This window comes from Tachypleus tridentatus, chromosome 12, assembly GCF_004210375.1.
Source record: "Tachypleus tridentatus isolate NWPU-2018 chromosome 12, ASM421037v1, whole genome shotgun sequence".
Lineage (NCBI taxonomy): Eukaryota > Metazoa > Arthropoda > Merostomata > Xiphosura > Limulidae > Tachypleus > Tachypleus tridentatus.
In genome coordinates, this window is record NC_134836.1 from 121,947,317 (window position 1) to 121,975,061 (window position 27,745).

At 33.9% G+C, this 27,745-nt stretch overlaps 1 protein-coding gene across 2 annotated transcripts; it reads left to right on the forward strand.

Moving 5' to 3' along the window:
• Positions 1-404: 404 nt before the first annotated feature.
• Positions 405-27,346, forward strand: BBS5 (Bardet-Biedl syndrome 5 protein). 2 transcript variants are annotated; one of them, XM_076471984.1, is made up of 12 exons: positions 406-533; positions 1,623-1,705; positions 1,984-2,049; positions 2,530-2,579; positions 4,186-4,266; positions 4,897-4,943; positions 6,415-6,550; positions 6,828-6,923; positions 18,921-18,983; positions 21,570-21,704; positions 24,628-24,723; positions 25,880-27,346. In XM_076471984.1, exons 1-12 carry the CDS (start codon positions 469-471, stop codon positions 26,006-26,008), a joined length of 1,047 nt encoding a protein of 348 aa, XP_076328099.1. In that variant the 5' UTR covers positions 406-468; the 3' UTR covers positions 26,009-27,346. The 2 variants fall into 2 exon arrangements, with proteins under 2 accessions (XP_076328100.1, XP_076328099.1); XM_076471985.1 differs by lacking the exon at positions 18,921-18,983 and having other exon boundaries at positions 405-533; positions 25,880-26,777.
• Positions 27,347-27,745: the final 399 nt, after the last annotated feature.

A 27,745-nucleotide genomic window follows, 5' to 3' on the forward strand; every position in this document is an offset into this window, starting at 1 on the left:
TGTAAGACGAGAGGGAAGGCAGCTAGTCATCACCACTCACCACCAATTCTTTGGCTCATAGTGGGATTGATTGTCACATTATAATGCACCCACAGCTGAAATGGCGAGCATGTTTGGTGCAACGGGGATTCGAAACCCACGACACTTAGATAACGAATCGAACGCCTTAACCAAGCTGGCCATGCCCGGCCCACCATTGCCTAGAACCACAAACAAACGTATTAAAACAAAAATTTTTAAACAAATAACTGAAAGTAAACGAAGATATCTTTTAATAATTTTTATCCGAACTTTCAAACACATTTTGTTTTTCTTTTTACTTAAATTAAAATTACTATTTATTTCTTACTGAACCTTATTTTGTGATGGTGCGTTTGCGAAGTTTATATTTCTTTCCTTACATTCTGTTCATATATTTCCAGATGGCACTAAATACATATTTTTGTTCATCTGTTTGTTTTGAATAAGATGAGCAACAAAACCGCTGATGTGTTTTGGCAAGATAGGGATATTCGTTTTGATATTAGCCCACAGTAAGGTTTATATAAGTTACGATTAAAAAAAAAAAAGAATGTTTTAATATATAATAAATGTCAATAGAAATAAATTCTTTCTCAAACTTGATGTTAAATCTTTTTTACCTAACCTTTAGGCTTTACCTAGTTCACTATTCTGTAATTGATTAATTTCTTTTCACACAATACAATTCGTTTTAACGTAACTTCCTACATGTCTCCATATAATATTTATTAATCAGTGCTATGATTTCTCAGCCACTGCATAAAGCTAAACTTAGATTGATTTGTATTTATCTAAATGAAATCATGAGATCCAGTTACACAAGTACAAATTACAAATCGTCAGCGAAGACTGGCTCATCAGATTTATTTGTTTTGTAGAAAGGATTTGCGAATATATTTTAAAATTAAAGTGAAAGTAATCCAAATAGATTAAGTTTTTATCAGTTATTGCATTACAGCGATTTTGTAATATTATCCTTGAAAGAAATTGTGTATATACCTTCAACATTATAATTAAAAAAATATTACAGTAGTAAAGTAGATGTTTACATTTATTGTTTAAACTATGTAGTTGTAATAACTTAAAAGAAGGATATTTAAAAAAAATATTTTTCTTGGTCCTTAGTGAGTTAGAACTAACTACAAGCATGTAGTTAACAAGGTATATTAATTTATTATATATTAGAATACAACTGGACAATCAATGTATTTTCAAAATTATTTAAGGGATATGAGTTTATAAAACACAGAAAATATTGTCTGCTTCTTCATGATTTTCAGATTTTATAAATAGCTTGAGAAACTATAGCTTCTTTTAAGCAACTGGCAATGAATGAGTGAATCTTAAGAACAATATTATCAATATTTGATGAAGGTACAAAAAAAGACATACTTATCTCTTATGTAAATACAAGCCTAGTGAATTAAAATGTTTTTAATCAAGATGTCTATCTACACAATACTCTTGGTTTTACATTTTTTGTTATTGTGCATATTAAGTAACTAATATTTGTGAACTCTATCATTAAACCACAACATTTAGTTTTTTTGTATTTGTTATCTTAGAATTATAACTTTTAAAAATGAGTAATTTTACTTTAGGGAGCTGCAACTTCGAAATGGAGAGAACATGATTGACAAACTGGATGCTGTTGAAGACACTAAGGGCAACAGTGGAGACAGAGGTAAAAATATGCTGTCTGCATGACCTTATAAAGGATGTTTTATGAAGCTTTATTATGTTTTATTAGATAGAATAAAGTAATAAGTAGCTTGAAATGTTTTATATCTGATACTGTGAAGAAAAAAAATTTCTGTACAGAGTTGTGGAAAAATGTTTATCTTGAAAAGAAATACCACAAGATCTTGAAAGCAAATAAACTTAAATTTAACACTTAGATTTTTGTCTGGTAACTATGATAATTATTTGTTAATAAAGTCAATTACTTATTTTTCTTCTTAGGAAAGTTATTTATGACAAATCTTCGACTGATTTGGCAATCCCACTCTCGACCCAGGGTCAGTTTGTGTAAGTCTAAACACTTCATTCCCTCAAGTATTGCTCACCATACGACTGATTTTATTACATGTGCATTTGTTCAATTACAAGAAGGGATATCTAATATTTAATTAAATGTTGCTACTAATTTGAAAAGAAATAATTTCTAAAATGTTGACTCACTTGAAATGCAGGTTAACAGTAGTTTATATTTTAATTTTTACATACATGTAACTCTGTTTTTAACACAAGTCTGGATTAAAAGGTTTATGTTTTTTAACTACATAATTTATACAAGACTAGTGTTAATTGTGTAATCAGGCGTGGATTTGAAATTTCGATAAGGACAAGTACCTCAAAGATTGATGTATATCTGATCTGTGAAAATAAGTATTATGAAAGAGGAAACTAGTTCTTTTTAATTTCTTAATTTATAAGGATGAAAGTTTCCAGTGTTAATCTTGGAAGTTGGTAGTTTCTTACTTAATGTTTACTTTCTTTTATCTGCAGCAGTTGGATGGAGCTGTGTAACAAGTATATCCTCTAGAACTGTCAATTCAGTAAGAAATCAGTGTTTACTTTTTTAAACATGCATATATTTAAGTGAAAGTAAAATCGTATATTTTATTTTTTTGTACTGCTGCAACTTTCTCTTGTTTGATTGTATATAATTATCTGTGCTCATTATATGTTTCTTAAGTTAGTACTAATTAAGGTTCTAGAAGTATCTGGTATCAAGGCTTGGTGGGACACAGCATTTACACTTTATTTGTAATTATTAGAAACCCACTTGAAATAAAAAATATATTCCAAAGATGGCTGGTATGGACATTAAAATTTTAATGAAAATGAAGTACAGAACAGTGTTTCAACCTTCTTAGGTAAATTTTTATTTTCCTTAACTAGAAGATGATCTAAGATGGCCAATATGTTGTTCTGTACTTTATTTTAATTAAAGTTTTAATATCCGTACCAGCTGTCTTAAGAATACTACATTTACAGTTTAATGCACACACACACACACACACACACACACATAATTTATGGACAGCAAAGTACCTGTTGGTCCTTCTAGACCATCCTGTCCACCGTATTTAACTCCAAAGGAGCTAGCCCATATCATTTAAATATTCATCAAGGCTTACCTTAAACTCCTGTAAATTAACTTTGTCTACCATATCTAGCAACTTTCAACTCTTATAAGAAATATTTAGATTAATTAGTGACCCTGAGTTAGGAGTAGATAAAACATCCATGAGTTTGCACCAAAATTATGAAGACATTTCCAAGCTTATGATAGCTTTTGACAACAAAAAAGAATGAACTAGTTCTACTAAGATGTTTATGCCATGATCTTCAAGTTAACTGAACTCTAATTATACCTTAAGTAAAATTACACAAGACTGTGGTACTGGGTAAGATTCATTTCACTTACAGTTTGTGTTATTCACTTGGTAAGCTTCTACTGTGCTTTTAGTTTTAAGAAATCCAGCAAAGTTTTTCACTACTCTGATAATGGTAGGCATAAATACCATCATTTTGATAACAAGACAGGCTTCTGTTGAATTGTATTTCAGTGAGTACTGTTTAGATCAAAGTTATCATACAAGTAACAGGTTTGTATGTCTAAAGTACTAAGTCTATTCATTCACTTGTTCAACACTTGCTAAGGCTTCTGAACTTAAATTATGCTCTGAAAGAATGTGTAATGTGCAACTGGGAATCATGTTTTAAATTGTTAAGTTTTTAATACATTCACTTCGGCATGCTCCCTACAATATGCATGTATTCTACAAAACATGTTTAAACAGAAAAGTTTTATACTAGGTTTTTATTATAGCTGCACTAAACTGAAGTTGGTCATAATAAAATCAAAGCATGTTGAGCACTAAAAGACCAGTGATGTTTCATTAGGTAGTACAACAAGTGAACTCAGAAACTCTCTGGATATTTTAACAAAACTTAAAAGTCCTATTAAGCCTTTTTAAAAAATATTAACCAATATTTTATTTCTTTGGAACACTATAAATTTTACAATTCTTTCTTGAGCTAAGCCAGTGCTGTTTCACACCATGAACATAAACTATTGTTGTTACATTAAGTTTTACTGTAGTATTGAGTCTGATTAAGTAATTTAATTGGGTTGTTTTTCTGTTTTTTTTCTAGAAACTTCGAGGAGTTGCTGAAGCCCTGTATATTTTAACAAAGACGAACAACACACGCTTTGAGTTTATCTTTACAAATTTGGTAAATTCAAGATAAGTAACTCTTTGACTGTGTGTAAGTTGGTGTATGAATATGAGGGGAGATTGTATGTAAACAAATTATTAATAATATAAAACTATTGAAGATGTTTATATAGTATATAAGGCATTCTCTGCAGTTCATTTAATTTTTTGGAATATGTGATATAGCAACTGGTTTGTTTGTTTTTTTAAACCACAGTAACTCTTAGGATATACATTTTATGGTAAGGACCTTTGTATTAAATTGTTATGTGTAAATCTGTGGTGACCTGAGTACAAATTGCATGGATACTATTCCGTGTATGTCTGTGACCTGAGTACTAATCTGTTCAGATACTGTTCTGTGTATGTCTGTGACCTGAGTACTAATCTGTTCAGACACTGTTCTGTGCAGGTCTGGCATCATACTGTTGATCAGAGCTTTTGTAAAAGAAGTGTTTTAATATAAGTGAAGTCATATTAAGTTTGTTATAGCAAGTGTATCCATTGTATGTGTAAATTAGTTTATATTATAGTTGTGGTGAGTTGTTTTTACCTACTAATCAAACTGATTACAATCATTTTTTCTAAGGAAACACTGCTGAATATTCAAATTATCACTATTTCAGTGACAGCTGTTGTTTTGTTTCAGAGCTCGGGAAATTCACGACTAATGTCATCTGTCACAAGTGTGTCGAAGTAAGTACTTTAAGATCTGTTCCAGAAACACAGAATATATTTGTTGGAATTATGCATTGTCTTATGTTTTCTTATGAGTTGTGTGTAATAACATGCACAAACGTTTTAACAATAGAGAGAGAACCAATTACACAGAGCTTCTATGTTTAATGTACTCTAGAAGAATCAATGTTCCTATGTTAATTGTGTGTGTGTTTATGCTTCTTGAACATGGACACTGATATGGTGAATGAATCTGATGTGTTGAAGGAAAATTGTGTTATTATGGGATTTTATGGGCTGCAGATGTCTTACAACTCCAAAGTTAAATTAAATGTAGTATGGATTAGTTTAATGTATGTGGTTTACTGTAAAGTATGAATTGTAATGATTTATCTGTTTACAAATTGGATGTGATTTGTTTGTTCAACCACAGCTTGACTTGGTAGATGTATTATAATCTCTTGTGTAAACCATAACTTTACTTGGTAGGTGTATTATTGAAATCTCTTATATATGTAAAAACGGCTTATTTGGGTTGAGAAAATTTTTTACGTCGAGGAGCGAACAGCGTTTCGACCTTCTTCTGTCATCATCAGGTTCACCGTCGTGGGTCAGTGTTTGGGTGTTCAGTGTAATCCAGTTACACTCACCTCTGTTACCTGAAGAGTATAATATGGGCCAGTGTTTATGTCTTCAATGCAGTCCAGCTATACCAGAACCCTGTTACCTGAAGAGTATATCATTTGTTTTTGTCTTTAATGTAGTCCAGTTATACTAGAATACTGTTACCTGTATAGTATATCATTTGTTTTTGTCTTTAATGTAGTCCAGTTATACTAGTCCCTTGTTTTCTGAAGAGTATTTCATGTATCAGTGTTTGTGTCTTTAATGCAGTCCAGCAATACCAGACCCCTGTTATCTGAAGAGTATATGATGAATCAGTGGTTTAGCTTTCAATGTAGTCCAGTTATACTAGACCCTTGTTATCCAAGGATTATCTTATGGTCAGTGTTTGGGTCTCTAATGTAGTCCAGTTATAATATACCCACCATGTTATCTGAAGAGTAAGTCATGGGTCAGTAATCAGGTTCACCTGACGATGACCGAAGAAGATCAAAATGTTGTTCACTCCTCCATGCAAAAAATTTTCTCAACCCAAACGAGCCGTTTTTACATATATATTTCTCTCTACAAGTGAGTTTTCTCGACATCACTGGTTGTAATCTCTTGTTTAAACCTTAACTTTACTTGGAAGGTGAATTATAATGTCTTATTTAACCACAATGTGATTTGACAGGTGTATTATAGTCTCTTGTTAAACCATAACGTGACTTGACAGATGTATTATAATCTCTTGTTAAACCGTAATGTGACTTGACAGATGTATTATAATCTCTTGTTTAAACCATAACTTTACTTGGTAGGTGTGTTATAATCTCTTGTTAAACCATAATGTGACTTGATAGGCATGTTATGATATCCTATTCAGGGCATACAATTCAAGCAAAATGTACAGAGAACTAAAACTTCGAGGAGCTGTGATCCAAAACAAACAACTTAAAGTTCTACCAGAAGAGAAGATATACAGTAAAATCAATGGAGTCTGGAACTTATCTAGTGATCAAGTGTGTGGCTCAGATTTTGTTTGTTTAAAACTTTAACCTCATGAACAAAGTGTCTGTGATATAAGTAAACAATGTTTTTAATTATAATTTCATAACTACAATAAGTTAAAATAGCTTATATTTATGTATTGTGTGTTTGTATGTGAATGAATACACTCAAATATACCTTTAAACTGTTTATATGAGTTTATTAGATTGTAGTTCACAAGAATTTTAGCTTAGGGAACTCTGTTTATATTTTTGTTGTAATAACACATAATTTTGTTTTGTCCCACAGGGAAACTTGGGGACGTTTTTCATCACTAACGTTCGACTAGTGTGGCATGCTAACATGAATGAACTGTTTAATATCAGCCTGCCTTATATACAGATGGTAAGAAAAACAAAGCCTTTTTTACAAATACCTAACACACGCATATTTTACAAAATGTTTTTTACAGATAATTAACACACGCATCTTTTATGATATGTTTTTTTACAGATACTTAACACATCTTTTATGAAAGAGACTTAACACATCTTTTATGAAAGAGACTTAACACACACCCCTCAGTGTGGATTCCTGTACGTGGTGAAGGAACCTCCCAGAGAAGGTTCTGTTCTTTCAGTTTACCTCCTCTGGGATCTAAACATCCACCCACATGTTTACCGTGCGTGGCGACCCGTGAAGGGGAGAAGAGGATCCTGGTGGTTGAGGGGTCCAACCCTAACACACCACTTTGGCCTTGAATTTCTGAAGACAGACGGCCTTTGGGTGGCTCCCCTTGGGTCAATCAGCTGGTCCACTTAGGCTAGAGTCAACCAAGTACCAGTGTTTAAAGTTCTCAACAGGTGTTCTGGACATTGTGTCTGATGCTGGTGTTTGGGTATAGCCCTCACGAAACCCTGGTGTTGCTGCAATGTCCTTGCATGACATTGTAGTGCATCCCCTCATAGGGCTCCATGGTGGGTGGGGTCAGTGGGTACCAAAATTTTCCTTTTTTCCTATGGATCCTCCACCAAAAATTTTAAATAAAATAGTGAAAAAACAGTCAATAGGAAAACGACCATGTCTTGAAGACTCTGAGCAGCAATCTTCAACATCTGTAACACCTGTACCCCATTTACTTATATTACATTCTCTTTCAGAAAAGCATTTAGGGCAAATGTCCTCCTTTTTAATTCAGAAGGGACTAGAGGGACTTGCTGGCTCTCCAAGGTCAGTAAAGAAGCTTCGATCTGGAGATATATTGGTTGAAACATCCACATCCCAACACAGTGAACTCCTCTTGAATTCAAAGGCAATTGGGGATCTACCTATTGATGTTACACCTCATGCTACCTTGAATTCATCACAAGGAGTTATTGTTGAGAGGGATTTGAAGAACGTCCCCAAGTCAGAGATTCTTGCTGGTCTCTCCACTCAAGGAGTTTCTGCAGTGAGGCGCATCTCCACTCGCAAAGATGGAGTTACACTGCCAACAAATATCCTCGTTTTGACATTTACATCACCAGTTGCACCTGCCACCATCAAAGCAGGTTATCTAATTTGCAGGGTACGGCTGTACATTCCAAACCCTCTCCAATATTTCCAATCTCAGAGGTTCGGCCACTCAAACCCACTCCTGTCGTGGTTCCCTGACATGTGTTCGTTGTGGTGGCAAGGACCACGATGCCTATGAGTGTCACACGAACCCATATTGTGTCAACTGCAATGGTTCCCACCCTTCCTACTTTCGTTTTTGCCCAAAATGGTTGGAGGAAAAAGAGGTGCAGCGTTTGAAAACGACACATAACATTAGTTATCCTGAGGCTCGGAAATTGCTGTCCACAACTCCATCTTGGACATAGGCTGCTGCACTTCGTTCCACAACTACAGTGGGAGTGCAGATAGATCTCTCTGTACCTCCAAGAGAATCATTTTCAAAACAGATGAAAAGCTTTTTGACCTCCATGGTTAAAAAGGTTGATGAATTGACTTCTACACCCATCTCTGTTCCTCCCATACATTCCAACAAATCTCAAGATCTACATCCTTCAGTTCCAAATACAGGCATTTCTTCTGATACATCTTTTTCTCCCACCCCACAATGCAAAACAATCATTCATTCGCATCCTCAGTCACTAGAATCCCCTTCCAACAACAAAGACCTGCCCAATCGACCCAGGGCAGGATTCATGGAGGTTGACAGACCTCCTCCGAATAAGGACAGTAAGGAAAAAAGACATGGTCGTAAACAGAAGGGTTCTCCAGCCACTTTGCCTACCCATCATTAAAAATGGCCACCTTGATACTATAGAACTGTTGAGGTTTACTTTCTAATCTGGAGGATATCAGAACACTGATTGCTTCCTACCATACTATATGTCTTTCCTTACAAGAAACATTTCTAAAACCTGCTGATACAGTCACCATTCGGCAGTTTTGTCTGTACAGCAATGACAGGCTGTGTGATAGACAAGTACATTGAGGGGTGGCACTATTGGTTGATCAGCATGTGCCCACCCTGTCTTTGTCACTCAGCACACCCTTGGAGGCTGTAGCCATCAGTGTTTCCTTGAGTCATACCATCACTGTTTGTTCTCTATACGTGTCCCCTGGGGAGACATATGATAAATCAGACCTTGATGCTCTCGTTGAACAGTTGCCATCTCTATTTCTAATCCTGGGGGACTTTAATGGACATCATCCCTTCTGGGGAAGTGCTGTAATTGTTATGAGGGGGTCACTCTGTAGAGCATATGCTCTCTGATCACAATCTTTTTCTTTTCAATACTGGTTCTTCCACTTATTTTCACGCACCTAGTCAGTCACTTATCGCTATTGATCTCTCTCGGCACGAAAGGCTCAAAAACGGGCCTGGGATGCTTTCTGTAGATATACCACACTTTCGAACCGCATCGCTTTCCAACAGGCCCGTGCACGTGCTAGGTGGGTAAGACGTCAAAGCCAGAAAGAATCTTGGATTAAGTTCACAACTGGCATATCTTTTACCACCAGTTCCAAGGTCATATGGGACAGGATTTGAAAGGTCAGTGGGCATTACAATTCTGTCCCCCTCTCCATCTTACTCTCTGATGGCCAAGAGGTAGCTGAGGTCCGGAGCATTGCCGATACTCTAGGTGAAAGCTTGTACCAGGTATTTAGCACTTCTGCTTGTTCCTCCACCTTCCTGGCCATCAAGACTCAGGCAGAGCGTTCACCTCTTTCCTTTTGTACTGACTGTCTTTTTTACTATAATTGTCCCTTTACACTGGTGGAACTGAAAATGGCCCTTCATCGGTCTGCCAGTACATCTGTTGGACCTGATGATGTACACTATGACATGCTGTGCTATCTATCTCCTGCTTCTCTTGATATTCTTCTGATTGTTTTTTAACCGGATCTGGCAGGAGAATGTTTTTCCTGATGCCTGGCACCAGGCTATTATCTTACCTTTCTCTAAACCTGGGAAAGATCCCACGATTCCTTCACACTACCATCAAATTGCCTTGACGAGCTGTCTCTGTAAGACCTTAGAGAGGATGGTTAATGCTCATCTTGTTTGGTTCCTTGAATCAAACAACCTTCTCTTGTCCACCCAGTGTGGGTTCCGACGACAGCATTCCACCATGGACCACCTGATTCAACTTGGAACATCAATCAGAGAAGCGTTTCTCAAATGCCAACATCTTGTATCAATATTCTTTGACATTGAGAAGGCTTACGACACAACATGGAGGTATGGCGTTTTGTGAGACCTCCATACATATGGGTTACGTGGCCATCTACCCATGTTTATTAAAAATTTTTTAATGGACAGGAGATTCCAAGTTCGTGTGGGTTCAACACTTTCCTGTTCTTTTCTACAGGAACTTGGGGTCCCTCATGGCTGTGTTTTGAGTGTCACACTTTTCCGTATAAAGATAAATGCCATCACTGAACAACTCCCTCTCACTGTTGCAAACGGGCTCTATGTTAACGACTTTCACAGCTCGTGTCAGTCGTCGAACATGAGATATATTGAGCAGCAACTAAAACTACCCTCAATCGTGTAATGAAGTGGACTACAGCGAACGGCTTTAAGTTTTCTCTCTCTAAAACCATTTGCATGTACTTTTGCCGCCAATGGGGTATCCACCCTGATCCTGAACTCCATATCGGTGAAGTTTCGCTGCCAGTGGTCCCTGAGACCAAGTTCTTGGGGCTTATCTTTGACCGTAAGCTGACCTTTATACCACAGTTAAAGCAGCTACGGGTCAAATGCACAAGAGCACTGAACATCCTCCATGTCCTCTCTACTGCCAGTTGGGGAGCGGATCGATGTTCTATGTTAAAGATATATCGTGCTCTTATTCGTTCAAAACTTGACTATGGATCAATGGTCTATGGCTCTGCCAAAACTTTGGCCTTAAAGATGCTGCACCTCCCCAGTTCAGAGCTTATGTGTGGAATCTCATGAACCTTCTCTGCATTTTTGCAGTTTGCAACTGTCTTTACTGTATTCCTCGAAACTTTGCTCCTTACCAAAGCATCCCACTTGGGAATGTGTTTTCCTTTCTCTTCGTTCCTTGCAGACATGGCAGCTGAATCTATCTGCTCTGGCACTATCACCACTGTGCCTATTTCGTACATGGACTATGGTCCTGTATTCAAGGGTCGGCTCTGTGCCAGCTGGCAGTCCACTTGGAGTGAGCAACATCACAACCTTTTTCAAATAAAACCCTATATTGGGCTTTGGCCGTCTATCTTCCGTAAGGTTCGGAAGGAGGTAGTTGTTCTTACTTGATTTTATGTCATTTTCTGTTTTTCAGTGATATTTTGTTTTGCCTTCATTCCCTTTCATGTATTTTCCTACATTTAATTTACTTTTACCTTTTTATTGCACGTTTGGTACAGATAGCCTCGTTGCTTTTTGCCATAAAACACTAAATCAATCAATCAATCAAACTTAACACACATCTTTTATGAAATGTTTATTACAGATACTTAACACACATCTTTTGTGAAAGGTTAGAAAAGGATTCTATCTATCCAAGTGGTTAATGTAATGAATCTTAGTTTTTCAAATATATCAGTTCTTTAGCTTAAAGATTTTGAATGTAAGTACTTTAATGCTTAAAATATGTTAGAATCAGAGAATTGGTTCGTTTTGTTTGCAGTTTTCACAAAGCTACATGAGGGATAACTGTCCCTAATTTTGCAGTGTAAGACTAAAGAGAAAACAGCTAGTCATCACGATCCACCTCCAACTCATTGGCTACTTTTTTACCAATGATATGATTAGTATAAAAAAAGACAGTGTGGGATCACCTAACTTAATGCCAAGTACATAAGTTATCACGAAAGTAAAAAATATTGATTAAATTTTAAACTTGTAACATTTCTGAATTAAGTTATTTTCTGGTATATCATCATCATTTTTAACAAAAATCTTTAACCAACAAAGCTCAAAATTAAGAAATCAACAAATATTGTTCCAATATTGTTTTCATTACGTTTCTAAGCAACATGACATAAAACCCATTATTGGAACATTGTGATAACAAAACCCATTGGTGGAACATTGTGATAACAAAACCCATTGGTGGAACATTGTGATAACAAAACCCATTGGTGGAACATTGTGATAACAAAACCCATTGGTGGAACATTGTGATAACAAAACCCATTGGTGGAACATTGTGATAACAAAACCCATTAAAACCCATTGGTGGAACATTGTGATAACAAAACCCATTGGTGGAACATTGTGATAACAAAACCCATTATTAGAACATTGTGATAACAAAACCCATTATTAGAACATTGTGATAACAAAACCCATTGGTGGAACATTGTGATAACAAAACCCATTATTAGAACATTGTGATAACAAAACCCATTGGTGGAACATTGTGATAACAAAACCCATTGGTGGAACATTGTGATAACAAAACCCATTGGTGGAACATTGTGATAACAAAACCCATTGGTGGAACATTGTGATAACAAAACCCATTGGTGGAACATTGTGATAACAAAACCCATTATTGGAACATTGTGATAACAAAACCCATTATTAGAACATTGTGATAACAAAACCCATTGGTGGAACATTGTGATAACAAAACCCATTATTAGAACATTGTGATAACAAAACCCATTGGTGGAACATTGTGATAACAAAACCCATTGGTGGAACATTGTGATAACAAAACCCATTGGTGGAACATTGTGATAACAAAACCCATTGGTGGAACATTGTGATAACAAAACCCATTGGTGGAACATTGTGATAACAAAACCCATTATTAGAACATTGTGATAACAAAACCCATTGGTGGAACATTGTGATAACAAAACCCATTGGTGGAACATTGTGATAACAAAACCCATTATTAGAACATTGTGATAACAAAACCCATTGGTGGAACATTGTGATAACAAAACCCATTGGTGGAACATTGTGATAACAAAACCCATTATTAGAACATTGTGATAACAAAACCCATTGGTGGAACATTGTGATAACAAAACCCATTGGTGGAACATTGTGATAACAAAACCCATTATTAGAACATTGTGATAACAAAACCCATTATTAGAACATTGTGATAACAAAACCCATTATTAGAACATTGTGATAACAAAACCCATTATTAGAACATTGTGATAACAAAACCCATTGGTGGAACATTGTGATAACAAAACCCATTGGTGGAACATTGTGATAACAAAACCCATTGATAACAAAACCCATTGGTGGAACATTGTGATAACAAAACCCATTGGTGGAACATTGTGATAACAAAACCCATTGGTGGAACATTGTGATAACAAAACCCATTGGTGGAACATTGTGATAACAAAACCCATTGGTGGAACATTGTGATAACAAAACCCATTGGTGGAACATTGTGATAACAAAACCCATTATTAGAACATTGTGATAACAAAACCCATTATTAGAACATTGTGATAACAAAACCCATTATTAGAACATTGTGATAACAAAACCCATTGGTGGAACATTGTGATAACAAAACCCATTGGTGGAACATTGTGATAACAAAACCCATTATTAGAACATTGTGATAACAAAACCCATTGGTGGAACATTGTGATAACAAAACCCATTATTGGAACATTGTGATAACAAAACCCATTATTAGAACATTGTGATAACAAAACCCATTGGTGGAACATTGTGATAACAAAACCCATTATTGGAACATTGTGATAACAAAACCCATTATTGGAACATTGTGATAACAAAACCCATTGGAACATTGGAACATTGTGATAACAAAACCCATTATTAGAACATTGTGATAACAAAACCCATTGGTGGAACATTGTGATAACAAAACCCATTGGTGGAACATTGTGATAACAAAACCCATTATTAGAACATTGTGATAACAAAACCCATTATTAGAACATTGTGATAACAAAACCCATTATTAGAACATTGTGATAACAAAACCCATTGTGATAACAAAACCCATTGGTGGAACATTGTGATAACAAAACCCATTGGTGGAACATTGTGATAACAAAACCCATTATTAGAACATTGTGATAACAAAACCCATTGGTGGAACATTGTGATAACAAAACCCATTATTAGAACATTGTGATAACAAAACCCATTATTAGAACATTGTGATAACAAAACCCATTGGTGGAACATTGTGATAACAAAACCCATTATTAGAACATTGTGATAACAAAACCCATTATTAGAACATTGTGATAACAAAACCCATTGGTGGAACATTGTGATAACAAAACCCATTATTAGAACATTGTGATAACAAAACCCATTGGTGGAACATTGTGATAACAAAACCCATTATTGGAACATTGTGATAACAAAACCCATTATTAGAACATTGTGATAACAAAACCCATTATTAGAACATTGTGATAACAAAACCCATTATTAGAACATTGTGATAACAAAACCCATTGGTGGAACATTGTGATAACAAAACCCATTATTAGAACATTGTGATAACAAAACCCATTATTAGAACATTGTGATAACAAAACCCATTATTAGAACATTGTGATAACAAAACCCATTATTAGAACATTGTGATAACAAAACCCATTATTAGAACATTGTGATAACAAAACCCATTATTAGAACATTGTGATAACAAAACCCATTATTAGAACATTGTGATAACAAAACCCATTATTAGAACATTGTGATAACAAAACCCATTGTGATAACAAAACCCATTATTGGAACATTGTGATAACAAAACCCATTATTAGAACATTGTGATAACAAAACCCATTGTGATAACAAAACCCATTATTAGAACATTGTGATAACAAAACCCATTATTAGAACATTGTGATAACAAAACCCATTATTAGAACATTGTGATAACAAAACCCATTATTAGAACATTGTGATAACAAAACCCATTATTGGAACATTGTGATAACAAAACCCATTATTAGAACATTGTGATAACAAAACCCATTATTAGAACATTGTGATAACAAAACCCATTAGAACATTGTGATAACAAAACATTGTGATAACAACCCATTATTAGAACATTGTGATAACAAAACCCATTATTAGAACATTGTGATAACAAAACCCATTGGTGGAACATTGTGATAACAAAACCCATTATTAGAACATTGTGATAACAAAACCCATTATTAGAACATTGTGATAACAAAACCATTATTAGAACATTGGATAACAAAACCCATTGGTGGAACATTGTGATAACAAAACCCATTATTAGAACATTGTGATAACAAAACCCATTATTAGAACATTGTGATAACAAAACCCATTATTAGAACATTGTGATAACAAAACCCATTATTAGAACATTGTGATAACAAAACCCATTATTAGAACATTGTGATAACAAAACCCATTATTAGAACATTGTGATAACAAAACCCATTATTAGAACATTGTGATAACAAAACCCATTATTAGAACATTGTGATAACAAAAAAACCCATTATTAGAACATTGTGATAACAAAACCCATTATTAGAACATTGTGATAACAAAACCCATTATTAGAACATTGTGATAACAAAACCCATTATTAGAACATTGTGATAACAAAACCCATTATTAGAACATTGTGATAACAAAACCCATTATTGGAACATTGTGATAACAAAACCCATTATTAGAACATTGTGATAACAAAACCCATTATTAGAACATTGTGATAACAAAACCCATTATTAGAACATTGTGATAACAAAACCCATTATTGGAACATTGTGATAACAAAACCCATTATTAGAACATTGTGATAACAAAACCCATTGGTGGAACATTGTGATAACAAAACCCATTATTAGAACATTGTGATAACAAAACCCATTATTAGAACATTGTGATAACAAAACCCATTATTAGAACATTGTGATAACAAAACCCATTGGTGGAACATTGTGATAACAAAACCCATTATTGGAACATTGTGATAACAAAACCCATTATTGGAACATTGTGATAACAAAACCCATTATTGGAACATTGTGATAACAAAACCCATTGGTGGAACATTGTGATAACAAAACCCATTGGTGGAACATTGTGATAACAAAACCCATTATTGGAACATTGTGATAACAAAACCCATTATTGGAACATTGTGATAACAAAACCCATTATTGGAACATTGTGATAACAAAACCCATTGGTGGAACATTGTGATAACAAAACCCATTGGTGGAACATTGTGATAACAAAACCCATTGGTGGAACATTGTGATAACAAAACCCATTGGTGGAACATTGTGATAACAAAACCCATTATTGGAACATTGTGATAACAAAACCCATTATTGAACATTGTGGAACATTGTGATAACAAAACCCATTGTTGGAACATTGTGATAACAAAACCCATTATTGGAACATTGTGATAACAAAACCCATTATTGGAACATTGTGATAACAAAACCCATTGGTGGAACATTGTGATAACAAAACCCATTGGTGGAACATTGTGATAACAAAACCCATTGGTGGAACATTGTGATAACAAAACCCATTGGTGGAACATTGTGATAACAAAACCCATTATTGGAACATTGTGATAACAAAACCCATTATTATTGAACATTGTGATAACAAAACCCATTGGTGGAACATTGTGATAACAAAACCCATTGGTGGAACATTGTGATAACAAAACCCATTGGTGGAACATTGTGATAACAAAACCCATTGGAACATTGTGATAACAAAACCCATTATTGAACATTGTGATAACAAAACCCATTATTGGAACATTGTGATAACAAAACCCATTGGTGGAACATTGTGATAACAAAACCCATTGGTGGAACATTGTGATAACAAAACCCATTGGTGGAACATTGTGATAACAAAACCCATTGGTGGAACATTGTGATAACAAAACCCATTATTGGAACATTGTGATAACAAAACCCATTATTAGAACATTGTGATAACAAAACCCATTATTGGAACATTGTGATAACAAAACCCATTATTAGAACATTGTGATAACAAAACCCATTGGTGGAACATTGTAGAACATTGTGATAACAAAACCCATTGGTGGAACATTGTGATAACAAAACCCATTGGTGGAACATTGTGATAACAAAACCCATTGGTGGAACATTGTGATAACAAAACCCATTGGTGGAACATTGTGATAACAAAACCCATTGGTGGAACATTGTGATAACAAAACCCATTGGTGGAACATTGTGATAACAAAACCCATTGTGATGGAACATTGTGATAACAAAACCCATTATTGGAACATTGTGATAACAAAACCCATTGGTGGAACATTGTGATAACAAAACCCATTGGTGGAACATTGTGATAACAAAACCCATTGGTGGAACATTGTGATAACAAAACCCATTGGTGGAACATTGTGATAACAAAACCCATTATTAGAACATTGTGATAACAAAACCCATTATTGGAACATTGTGATAACAAAACCCATTGGTGGAACATTGTGATAACAAAACCCATTATTGGAACATTGTGATAACAAAACCCATTATTGGAACATTGTGATAACAAAACCCATTGGTGGAACATTGTGATAACAAAACCCATTAGAACATTGTGATAACAAAACCCATTGGTGGAACATTGTGATAACAAAACCCATTGGTGGAACATTGTGATAACAAAACCCATTGGTGGAACATTGTGATAACAAAACCCATTATTGGAACATTGTGATAACAAAACCCATTGGTGGAACATTGTGATAACAAAACCCATTGGTGGAACATTGTGATAACAAAACCCATTGGTGGAACATTGTGATAACAAAACCCATTAGAACATTGTGATAACAAAACCCATTTGGAACATTGTAATAACAAAACCCATGGAACATTGTGATAACAAAACCCATTATTGGAACATTGTGATAACAAAACCCATTGGTGGAACATTGTGATAACAAAACCCATTGGTGGAACATTGTGATAACAAAACCCATTGGTGGAACATTGTGATAACAAAACCCATTATTAGAACATTGTGATAACAAAACCCATTATTAGAACATTGTGATAACAAAACCCATTATTAGAACATTGTGTATTAGAAGTTTTTAATGTAACTGGTTATTACCAGTTATCATTCTATGAATGCACTATGAATTCATAGCATGAGTGATCTTAGTTCTGATTGGCTCACAAAGGAATTTACCAACATTTTATTGTCTAGACTTTTCTGCTTCTTTATTGGTCAAGTTTAAATTTGCAAACTTTATTTCAGTTATCTGTGGAATTTAATGTTACGGTATCCTATGTGGTGGAGGTAGTAGTACTTGCCCCATTATTTTGACAGGCAATATACTCTTGTTTGTCTTATGTTATTTGCTTTAATTCACTATTTCCAGAATTAAACACAACTTTCCTCAAATGTTCCTAATCTCATACTTCTCATCCTTACTTTTGCTTTATCAAATGTTTTCCCAGTGGCTCATAAATAGTCAGAAGGCTTATAATGCTAAAAACCTGGTTATAATATCTGTGTTGAGCACTTCACAGTTAGCCTATTGTGTAGCTTTGTGCTTAAATACAAACAAAGCTTTATCAACATTTTTGTTTACTAAACTGTGCACATTATTTGGTGCAGTGACTATTTTTCTACTCTAGAACAACGTTTTTGCAACTGAACCGTTCTGTTTGCAGTGCTCACCACACAGGTATATGATATTTTTAAGTGCTTATGTAGCACAGAAATTTCAGAGTTATTCAAAGTTAGTATATTCATAATGAAACTTACCTTGTGTAGAGTTTCATGTTGATTAATCATTACGAACTTTACTGCTTTTATACATGTATTTGATTATAAAAAGGCTCTATTGGCTGGTTAGAAGTTCTGTACATATGTGAGTTTGTTTTATGTTTTAGGCTTGTGTGAAGATGAGAGATTCCAAGTTTGGAATGGCACTTGTTGTGGAGAGTACAGAAGTAGTAAGAGAAACATTTTGTAGTTACACAAGTTTTTTTTTAATAATCTTGTAGAGTAAATGGATTTTTTATCTTAAGTTTTGTGTATTAAGAGTACTTGGCTTTGCATGCCAAATCTTAGTTGATAACAGACTAAATATTTTATAGTTGTTGTAAAAACACAAAAAACAACACTATACCTCTCTTGCTGTTGATATTTTAAGTGTTATACTGTAGTATAATAATAGTACAACAACTACAGGTGTTAATTTGTATTTCATATAAGTACCCCTAATTTTTAAGTGTTTATTATATGTTTCATATACGATGTAGGTAAAGTACGGTGTCAGTAATTCATTACATACAAGTAATACTAATATTCAGGCATTGGAGCTCCATCTTTATGATACTTCTCAAAGTTCGTTTTATTTTAATTGATGTGTAATTCACTGAATGATGTGTTATTGCAGAATTTTCCAATTCTCATTTCTATACCTATCGATGATCAGTTGTTTCCATTAGTTCATTTTGCCCTCTCTCTTAATCAAAGTCAGAATTATTTTTTTTAAATAATTTTCTTAGCTATCTTTTGTTTATTATCCAAACTGGTAATTATTTATTTGCAGCAGTTTATATTTCTCTTGTTTGTAGTCCAGATTAGAATTATTTATTATTGAAAACTTGTTTTTAAAATGTTTTTTCTGTTTTACACAATGAAAATTATAATTATTTGTATTCTAAAGTTTCTCTGCTTTTCTTTCATTTATTATCCACGTGAATATTATTTGTTGTTTTAAGTTCATTTTTTATATCTTCTGATATCCATAATTGAACTGTTCCTCCTGATTGGACGACAATAAGTCTACAGGCTTAACACTCTAAAACCTGGGGTTCAATTTCCTGTAGTAAACACAACAGATAACTTATTGCAGTTTTGTTCTAAACTAAAACCACAATAGTCAGGTTTATGATTAGTTGTTGATAACAGATTCTCTAACATTCTCTTGTTTATAATCCAAGTACAGATTAGGTGAAGATCAGATTTTGAGTAATTTACTCTCTTATATACAGAGAGTTGAATATTTTATATTGAAATTATTTTGAATATGTAAGTCAGCAAGTAATGTGACAACTACAGCCAATATAAGTTGTGGTAAGCAGCATGTATCAGAACTACATTTAGATATTGAAGTTTTTATAGGAAGTGTGATGCCACCAAAACTTTGTTACTTTTCTGAAGGGAATGTATTATCCCATTTCAGTGCAAAATATTGATTCACTCAGATCATAAAGATTTGTTAAAATCAGAATTTCTAAGATGGGGATATCCCTTGTACTTAATGGGAGTGAAAACAAAAAAGAATATGAATCAATATGGGGTTCCATAACCATCCAAAATGAGACCTGCAACAAGTCATATGCCATATTTTAGTCTTTTAAGCAAAATGCAACATTAGTACCTGGTGCAATTCCATGAACACACAGATTGGTGACAGAAGCTCCATATGCCTCAGACAATAATATGAAACATGATCAGAAATAATTTCAATAAAAACAACACAAATTACATGTACACAGTAGGAACAAAAATAACAGTAGTGGTGATACTTGACAAAAACTGTGTGTACTTGGTTGAGTTTAACAAATGTGTTGGGCTTATGTACTGGTCAATGGGTTAAAAACATTTCCAAAATATGGAATACAACATGTCTTGAAACCTTTGCAATAGAATTCATTATTATTGCCCGATGCTATACCAAAGGCAATTTAGATATCAGGAGAGTGGATACAAAGGTCCAGTTCAACTATGTTTACAATCAGACCAAAATTTGCTGGATCCTTTATACCACACAAATATGGTTTTATACAGAAGATGAGACCAGCAGGGTATAATTTCAGCAAGATCAGTCTTTTGTTAAACTGCACATTCTTCCTTTGCATACCTCATGCAGATGAATAATTTAATAAGTATTTGTGCTAAGGCATATACTGGTTAAGTCAACAGGTGTAGCATGTTTTGGTTTCCTTGCAGCTGAACTACTAAATTATTCACTGGAAAACTACCATTCTTGTACATTTAATGTATTATTGAAAGAGTTCAGGGAAGAATGGTGTACTTTGAACATGACAGCCTTATGATAGGGCCTTTAACAACAGAAATAGCTGCAGGGATATTCTCAAGATATTAGATAAAGCATGATGAGACGTAGTGACATGAACTGTCGTGACTTGGAGAAGATCCACATTTATTTTAATATACTCACCTCTCTGTAACATAAATGAACATAAGCAATCATAAAGAGCTTAGGTATTTACTTAATTTAAATGTTTTCATGGAAGAGTACCACCATTTATGTATAGAGACCACTATTTTACTACCACATTGTCAAGAAGAATGGAACTATATTTTGTTGTGTGTAATAACACCATATGAAATAGTTGTAAAGGTAAAAGATTTGTAACATTAACTGGGTTTCTATAAAAGTTTAAACATTCTTCCTATAAATATGAATTTATTTAAATTTACGACTAAGAGTTACTGAGAGTTGTTTAACTTTATTGATTTATTCCACCTTATTTGTTATTGTTAAATGCTGTTTAATTTTCCAGAGTGGCGGGTACGTTCTAGGGTTCAAAATTGACCCTATTGAGCGACTTCAGGAAGTGTACAAAGAGATTAGCAGCTTATTTCATGTACATAATACAAACCCTAATTATGGTGTTCAATTTTACATTGAGGAAAGAGTAAGTTGGTTTGATGTTTATTTCCTGCAGTTTTGTTTTTCTTGTAGTTGAGTTTTCTTATGAAACTTGGATATATTCTTTGTTGATTAAGAGGTTTGGTGGTATTAATAGAGGCACAGGTTATTATTGCTGCTTGTACTTGTGTTCTCATTAAACTTCAAAAAAATATTTGGACACTTGGCTGTTTTAAAAAAGGCTTAAACTGTTTGCTTGTCAAGCTGTACAATTTACCTGATACCATCGACTCAATTAGCAAACTTTTAGGTTATTGTCATTTGCTGATAAAACTGTTAGTGAAATATTGAGCTAATAAGGATATGCTATGGAGATATACGTTATTACTTCATTTCGTGAATTGAAATATATATTGTGGACTCCTGCAACCTACTCTTCGTGTCAGGTCTAATGTTCATCACAGTTAGGCAAATAATGCAATAAATCAATAACAATCTTGGGAAGATTTACTGTTTTAAGAGTTGGTGAGAAAGCAGCCTGTCCTAAACCCTCTACCTGTAAACTCAGCCTTACAGTAAGAAAAAGACAATACATCCTGCTTTGCAGATTGTATACATGACATGTTCTGTAACAATTGTGTTTTTAACGAATGTCTTAATGTTGGTATTTTCACACGGATCTGTTTTAAGTTATTAAAACTATTTGTATCTTTTCTACTTGTAAATCTATCTGTCATGTTTGACCCCCACTCTAAATAACTTGAAATAAATTTAAATGCTTAATGATAAAATGTGGGACTCCGTCTGTTCAGTAGACGTATTATTTGATGGGGCATTTTCTCTCTTGTTACACACTTTCACATTTGAATTGTTTCATTCTGTACATTTTTTACTGAAATATGTAGTTTTGGGTTATGTGTATCTTCATTCATGTGCATACTGTCACATTGTGAATTTGTTTAATCATGAATGTTTTATTTAGTACGTAGTCTATCTAGTTCTCAACTGCTTCCATGCGTTTTTGTTATTTTTCAGTACATGAAGTTGAATATCTTGAAATACGTTCATCATTTGGTGGAGTTGTTGTTGTTTTAACTTCTGTTTATAACACTATGTAACAAAATGTTTACTTTTTCTTGTTCCTGGGCAGAAAGTGTTATTTCCCAATTGTTTATGCCTAAAGTAAATGGAAAAAGACCTGTTTTTCTCTTCAAACTTTGCTTTTGTGACCTGGGTAATGAAATTTTCAAATTTACCCATTTTCCAGAACATTCCAGGTAGATTCAGTGCTAAGTAGTTGATAGAGAATTTTCTCAAACTTGCAAGAACTTTCTAGAATGTTGAAGAGCTTACAAAAATTTTCAAGAACCTTTTAGAATTTTCTAGAACTTTCCATAGTAATATATATATACAGGGGCTCACCACTCCCCACTTCAGTTTAGTTCTAGCTGCCTAAGTGAACACATAGACCTATCTGATTTTATTAGATATGGCTTCAAGAAGCTACAAGCATTCTCCAGATGCATTCTGCTATGTATGTGGCCAATTTATCAATACAAGAGTGAAAAAGTACTCTGTGACAGCATCTGGTAAAATGTGTGAAGCCTACAAGGCATATTTTGGCATGCCTGTCGGGGACACACCCTGGGCACCTCATTTTACTTTGGTAAGATGGACAGTTTTTGCTTGCTTGAATAGACAGATTTATATTATATAAATCTTTGATCTTTCAAAATTTAAATATCTTCCAGTTCATCTCGGAGAGGAATACAACAGCATCAAGACCTTGTTAGAAGTCTTGAAGTATGATGAATATGGCTGGGAGGTTATCGGAGACTTCAAAATGGTGACATTCCTGATGGGTCTCCAAGGAAGCTTTACCAAGTTTTCCTGTTATCTTTGCCTTTGGGACAACAGGGACAGTGCAGCACACTACAACAGGAAGCACTGGTCACAATGGACCGAGTTCTCTGTGGGGAAGCACAATGTCAAGTGTGAGCCACTAGTGGACCTCCAGAAAGTTTTGTTCCCACCGTTGCACATAAAATTGGGTCTTATGAAACAGTTTGTTACAGCTCTTGATAAGGAGTCTGCAGCCTTCAAGTACCTTCAAGACTTCTTCTCTAAGGTGTCTGAAGCAAAGGTCAAAGCTGGTGTCTTTGTTGGACCACAAATAAACAAGAATTCTCCAAGAAGCTCAGTAGGAAGGAAAAAAAAAAGCTTGGGGCAGCTTTGTCTCAGTAGTTCGGGGCTTGGGTAATCACAAGGCTGAAAATTATGTGGAACTGGTTGAGGATCTGGTGAAGAACTACGGCAAAATGAGCTGCAGGATGTCCCTGAAAGTCCATATCCTTGATGCTAATCTTGATAAATTCAAGGAAAACATGGGAGCATACTCAGAGGAGCAAGGTGAGCACTTCCACGAAGATATACTGGACTTTGGAAACCACTACCAAAGAACGTATAACAAAAACATGATGGGCGACTATATTTGGGGGCTGATACGTGAAAGTGATTTACATTACAGTCGCAAATCTTGAAAAACTACTCACTTCTAAACATTTGTGTATAACTTTAGTATAAATACACATAAATCTTGATTCTTATGTTGTTTTATTCAGACCTTATGTAAATGAAAATGTGCAAATTTATCCATTTTTACATAGAAAATCGGTTAATTTCTAAATTTCATTATCCAGGTCACAAAAGCAAAGTTTGAAAGGAATAATGGCCATTTTCTGTACTTTTACAACATAAGCGATTAAGAAATAACACATACTATCCAGGAACAAAATTTGTGTTACATAGTGTAATTTAATGTATAATTTGCTGTAATAATTAGTCTGTTTTCTCATTTTTTTTCATATTTGTATGTTTTGTTTCAATTATTCACAAGAGCACATTTTTAAATGGTCTTGCCACATATTTCATGTTAATTTAAAACACTTAAATATTTGTGAATTTTCTAGAGCTCCCACTTGATGTCAGAAGAAGGACCTTTATTAGATCCTGTTGAAGATGATATAGAGATTATAAATTCAGATGATCAACGTGACACGTTTGCAGTAAGGGCTTTCACGAACACACTTTGTTAAGGAGAACAATCAAACTATAGTACCCAAGTTAAACCTATAAATTTGTGTCGTACTCTGACGTCGACTCTGAGTCCAAAATTCTCATATGTTTGTATGAAGTTTAAATAAGTATTATGTTTGAATACAATAGCTTGAAGCAGTACAGAGTGTCACTAACATTAAGGTTAAACTTGAACAGTAAAATCAGAACTTATTATTTATTTTTACCTTAACTAATTCAGAAATTAGTTGTTTTTTTACCATTAAATTGTAAAAAAAGGAACTCAAAATAAACTGAGATCAGAGATTAATCCAGTCGAAAATAGACATTACAATCTTCCAGGGTGTTTTCAGTATATTTCAGACGTAGCACTGTACCAACGAATTCCAGTTGATATTTCACTCGTGTATCAGTGTCTGTTTCCCGTGATATCATTGGTCAGAGAAAAACCTAGTTTTATATTGTTATTAAGATTTGTACCACCACATAGAAGAGAAAGTAATTAAAAATATTTTTAGTATTGTTTGGTTACAGAGAAAGTTAATACGAAACGTTATTACATGTGTGTTTACAAATGTTATTCTCTGCATGTGGTTAATACTGTACAACTATTATAATTAGTATTTACATGGTTATTTCTAAACAAAATAATTTGAGGCCAACAGAATTATTGTTTATTTCAGAGTAATACTAGAAATTAAAAGATTCTCTAAGTAAAGCAACTGTGTAGTTATTTTAGTCTTACCTGTACATTAATAGACGTTTTTTGCTGTACCAGATATACTGAAACATGAAAAATGAAGTAAACTTTATAGTGTGAAAAATAACCATTCCAAAGGGAAGTAAGAAATGACTGATCCCCAAACCTTGAATCATAAGGACATGTTTGTTTTGTATTACTGTATTAATTAAAACTTTTTCTTGAAACTTGACTCTCTTGTTTACATACAAGACAGACCTGGACTGTATCACAGACCTAGGAATTTATGACTCTTCACGAACAGTACTTGCAACTGTTAGTGCCAGCCCTAATCACAAGGGACCACTTAGGATGTACTCTGGTGAATAATAATATTTAAAATCAGAGAATATTCATTTGTTTTAAATTTGTATTGAAACACCATTTTGTCCTTTTGTTTCTTACAGGCTTATTTTGCTGACGAAAACCATGGCATTGATAGAGAACCTATTTATTCTGAAGAACTAGGCCTTGCTATAGAGAAATTGAAAGAAGGTTTTACTCTTGCCAGTTTGTGGGCAGTGATTCCAAGCTGAGAGTTTCTTGTTGTTTTTTTTTCTTACCCTGGATATATTTAATAAACACAATTCAGTTTCAAATATTCACCTACTATGTCCCTAAATGTCAGTTTAAAGAATGTTTTACATGGATCAACTGTAATTTATTATTAGGAAGACCATGTTTGCACATTATGTAACTAACAATGCCTGTAAGTGATTATTAGGAAGACAATGTTTGCACATTTCACTTTTGATTCCACATGTGACAACAACACCTGTAAGTGATTATTAGGAAGACAATGTTTGCACATTTCACTTTTGATTCCACACTTGACATACATTATGTAACCAACAACATCTGTAAGTGATTGTTAGGAAGACAATGTTTGCACATTTCAGTTTTCATGCTGTACATGATATACATTATGTAACTAATAACACCTGTAAGTGATTATCAGAAAGACGATATTTGCACATTTCACTTTTGATGCAACACGTGACACATTATGTGACCAACAACATAAAAAGCTCACAGAAAAGTGACTTCAACAAAAATTTACTTTTTAACCAGTTGCAAGATATGTGCACTTGTGTCAGTATGTTGAAACTGAAGTGTGATATATAACTTGTTACTATTTAGTTTCTAAATCTACATTTTTACATACTTGACAGTCCAATAAGTTTCTCTGGATTAGTAATTATATTGTGTATAAGATGAGATGTGACAAGAACATGAATTTCCTCACTAGTCCTTGTCACTTACAGAATTAAAGTTTTAACTAAATTAAAAATGTAATGAACAAAATTTGAAAGAAATTGTTTTTTTTTAACATGAGGAAGTTCTTCCACATGGAAGCTACACTTAATGATCAATCATTTTACAATTTTAAAAATTTTACAGAAGTGTCTCAGTTTAACTGTTTTTGGCCATGTATCATTTGGTGGTTAATTTGCTAAGCCTTAGATTTAGGGCTCCATGATTTGTATTTTGTTGGCCTAACAAAAAAACAAGTATTTCACATTTTGTAACTATACATGCATTACAAGAATAATGAAGGTAATATATCCCACTGTTTCTTGGTGAAAGAGTAGCACAAGAGCTGGCTTCTTTCTAATCTCTGATTTCAAAATTAGGAATGGTTAGTACAGATATCCCCTGTGTAGTTTTGTGAAAATATTTTAAATAAGTCAAATCTTACTGTATTGTTTTATTCACCTTAAATACTTTGTGTGTCAAACATCTTTTTGTTTCTTGTATTGTTAGATGCTTGAGATTTAATGTATATGTTCTAATTGTTTTTATCAGCAAGCTGTACATTTTTCACCATATTTTTATATTATATAACTTATTCCATTAAAATGTTAAAAAAAACATTCATAAATGTTTTCATCATCAAATAATCTCGTTTTATCAACACATATCCAGAATTTTTATTTATTCATTTTTAATTTTAAAGTAATTAGCCCAAGATTTATTATGTAAATATACATCAAGTGATATAACTCTTCAACATAGTATGTATTTTGTGTTAGCCAGACAAAATAGTAGAGTCGGAAATATACTAGCCTGTCACGACATCACCCAGTATTGCATTAATGCAATTGTTTTCTTGAAAGTGTTTGGTTAATCTTAAAGCTGTTTTGTTCTTTAACGCTGTGACTAGAGAGACTAAATTTATTACTTTTATTGTTCAGAACTTATATTTTGTACAAGCACCATTTTCCATTATGTTTACAAATACTTTTCTCGAAGATTAGCCTTGAAAAGTTCAT

Excerpts from the sequence above, each read along its gene's own strand:
- BBS5 (XM_076471984.1), top strand. The coding sequence starts at position 469 with ATGAGCAACAAAACCGCTGATGTGTTTTGGCAAGATAGGGATATTCGT. Across the intron at positions 534-1,622 it reads CGTTTTGATATTAGCCCACA|GGAGCTGCAACTTCGAAATG; the intron begins GTAAGGTTTATA and ends ATTTTACTTTAG. Across the intron at positions 24,724-25,879 it reads ATCAACGTGACACGTTTGCA|GCTTATTTTGCTGACGAAAA; the intron begins GTAAGGGCTTTC and ends TGTTTCTTACAG.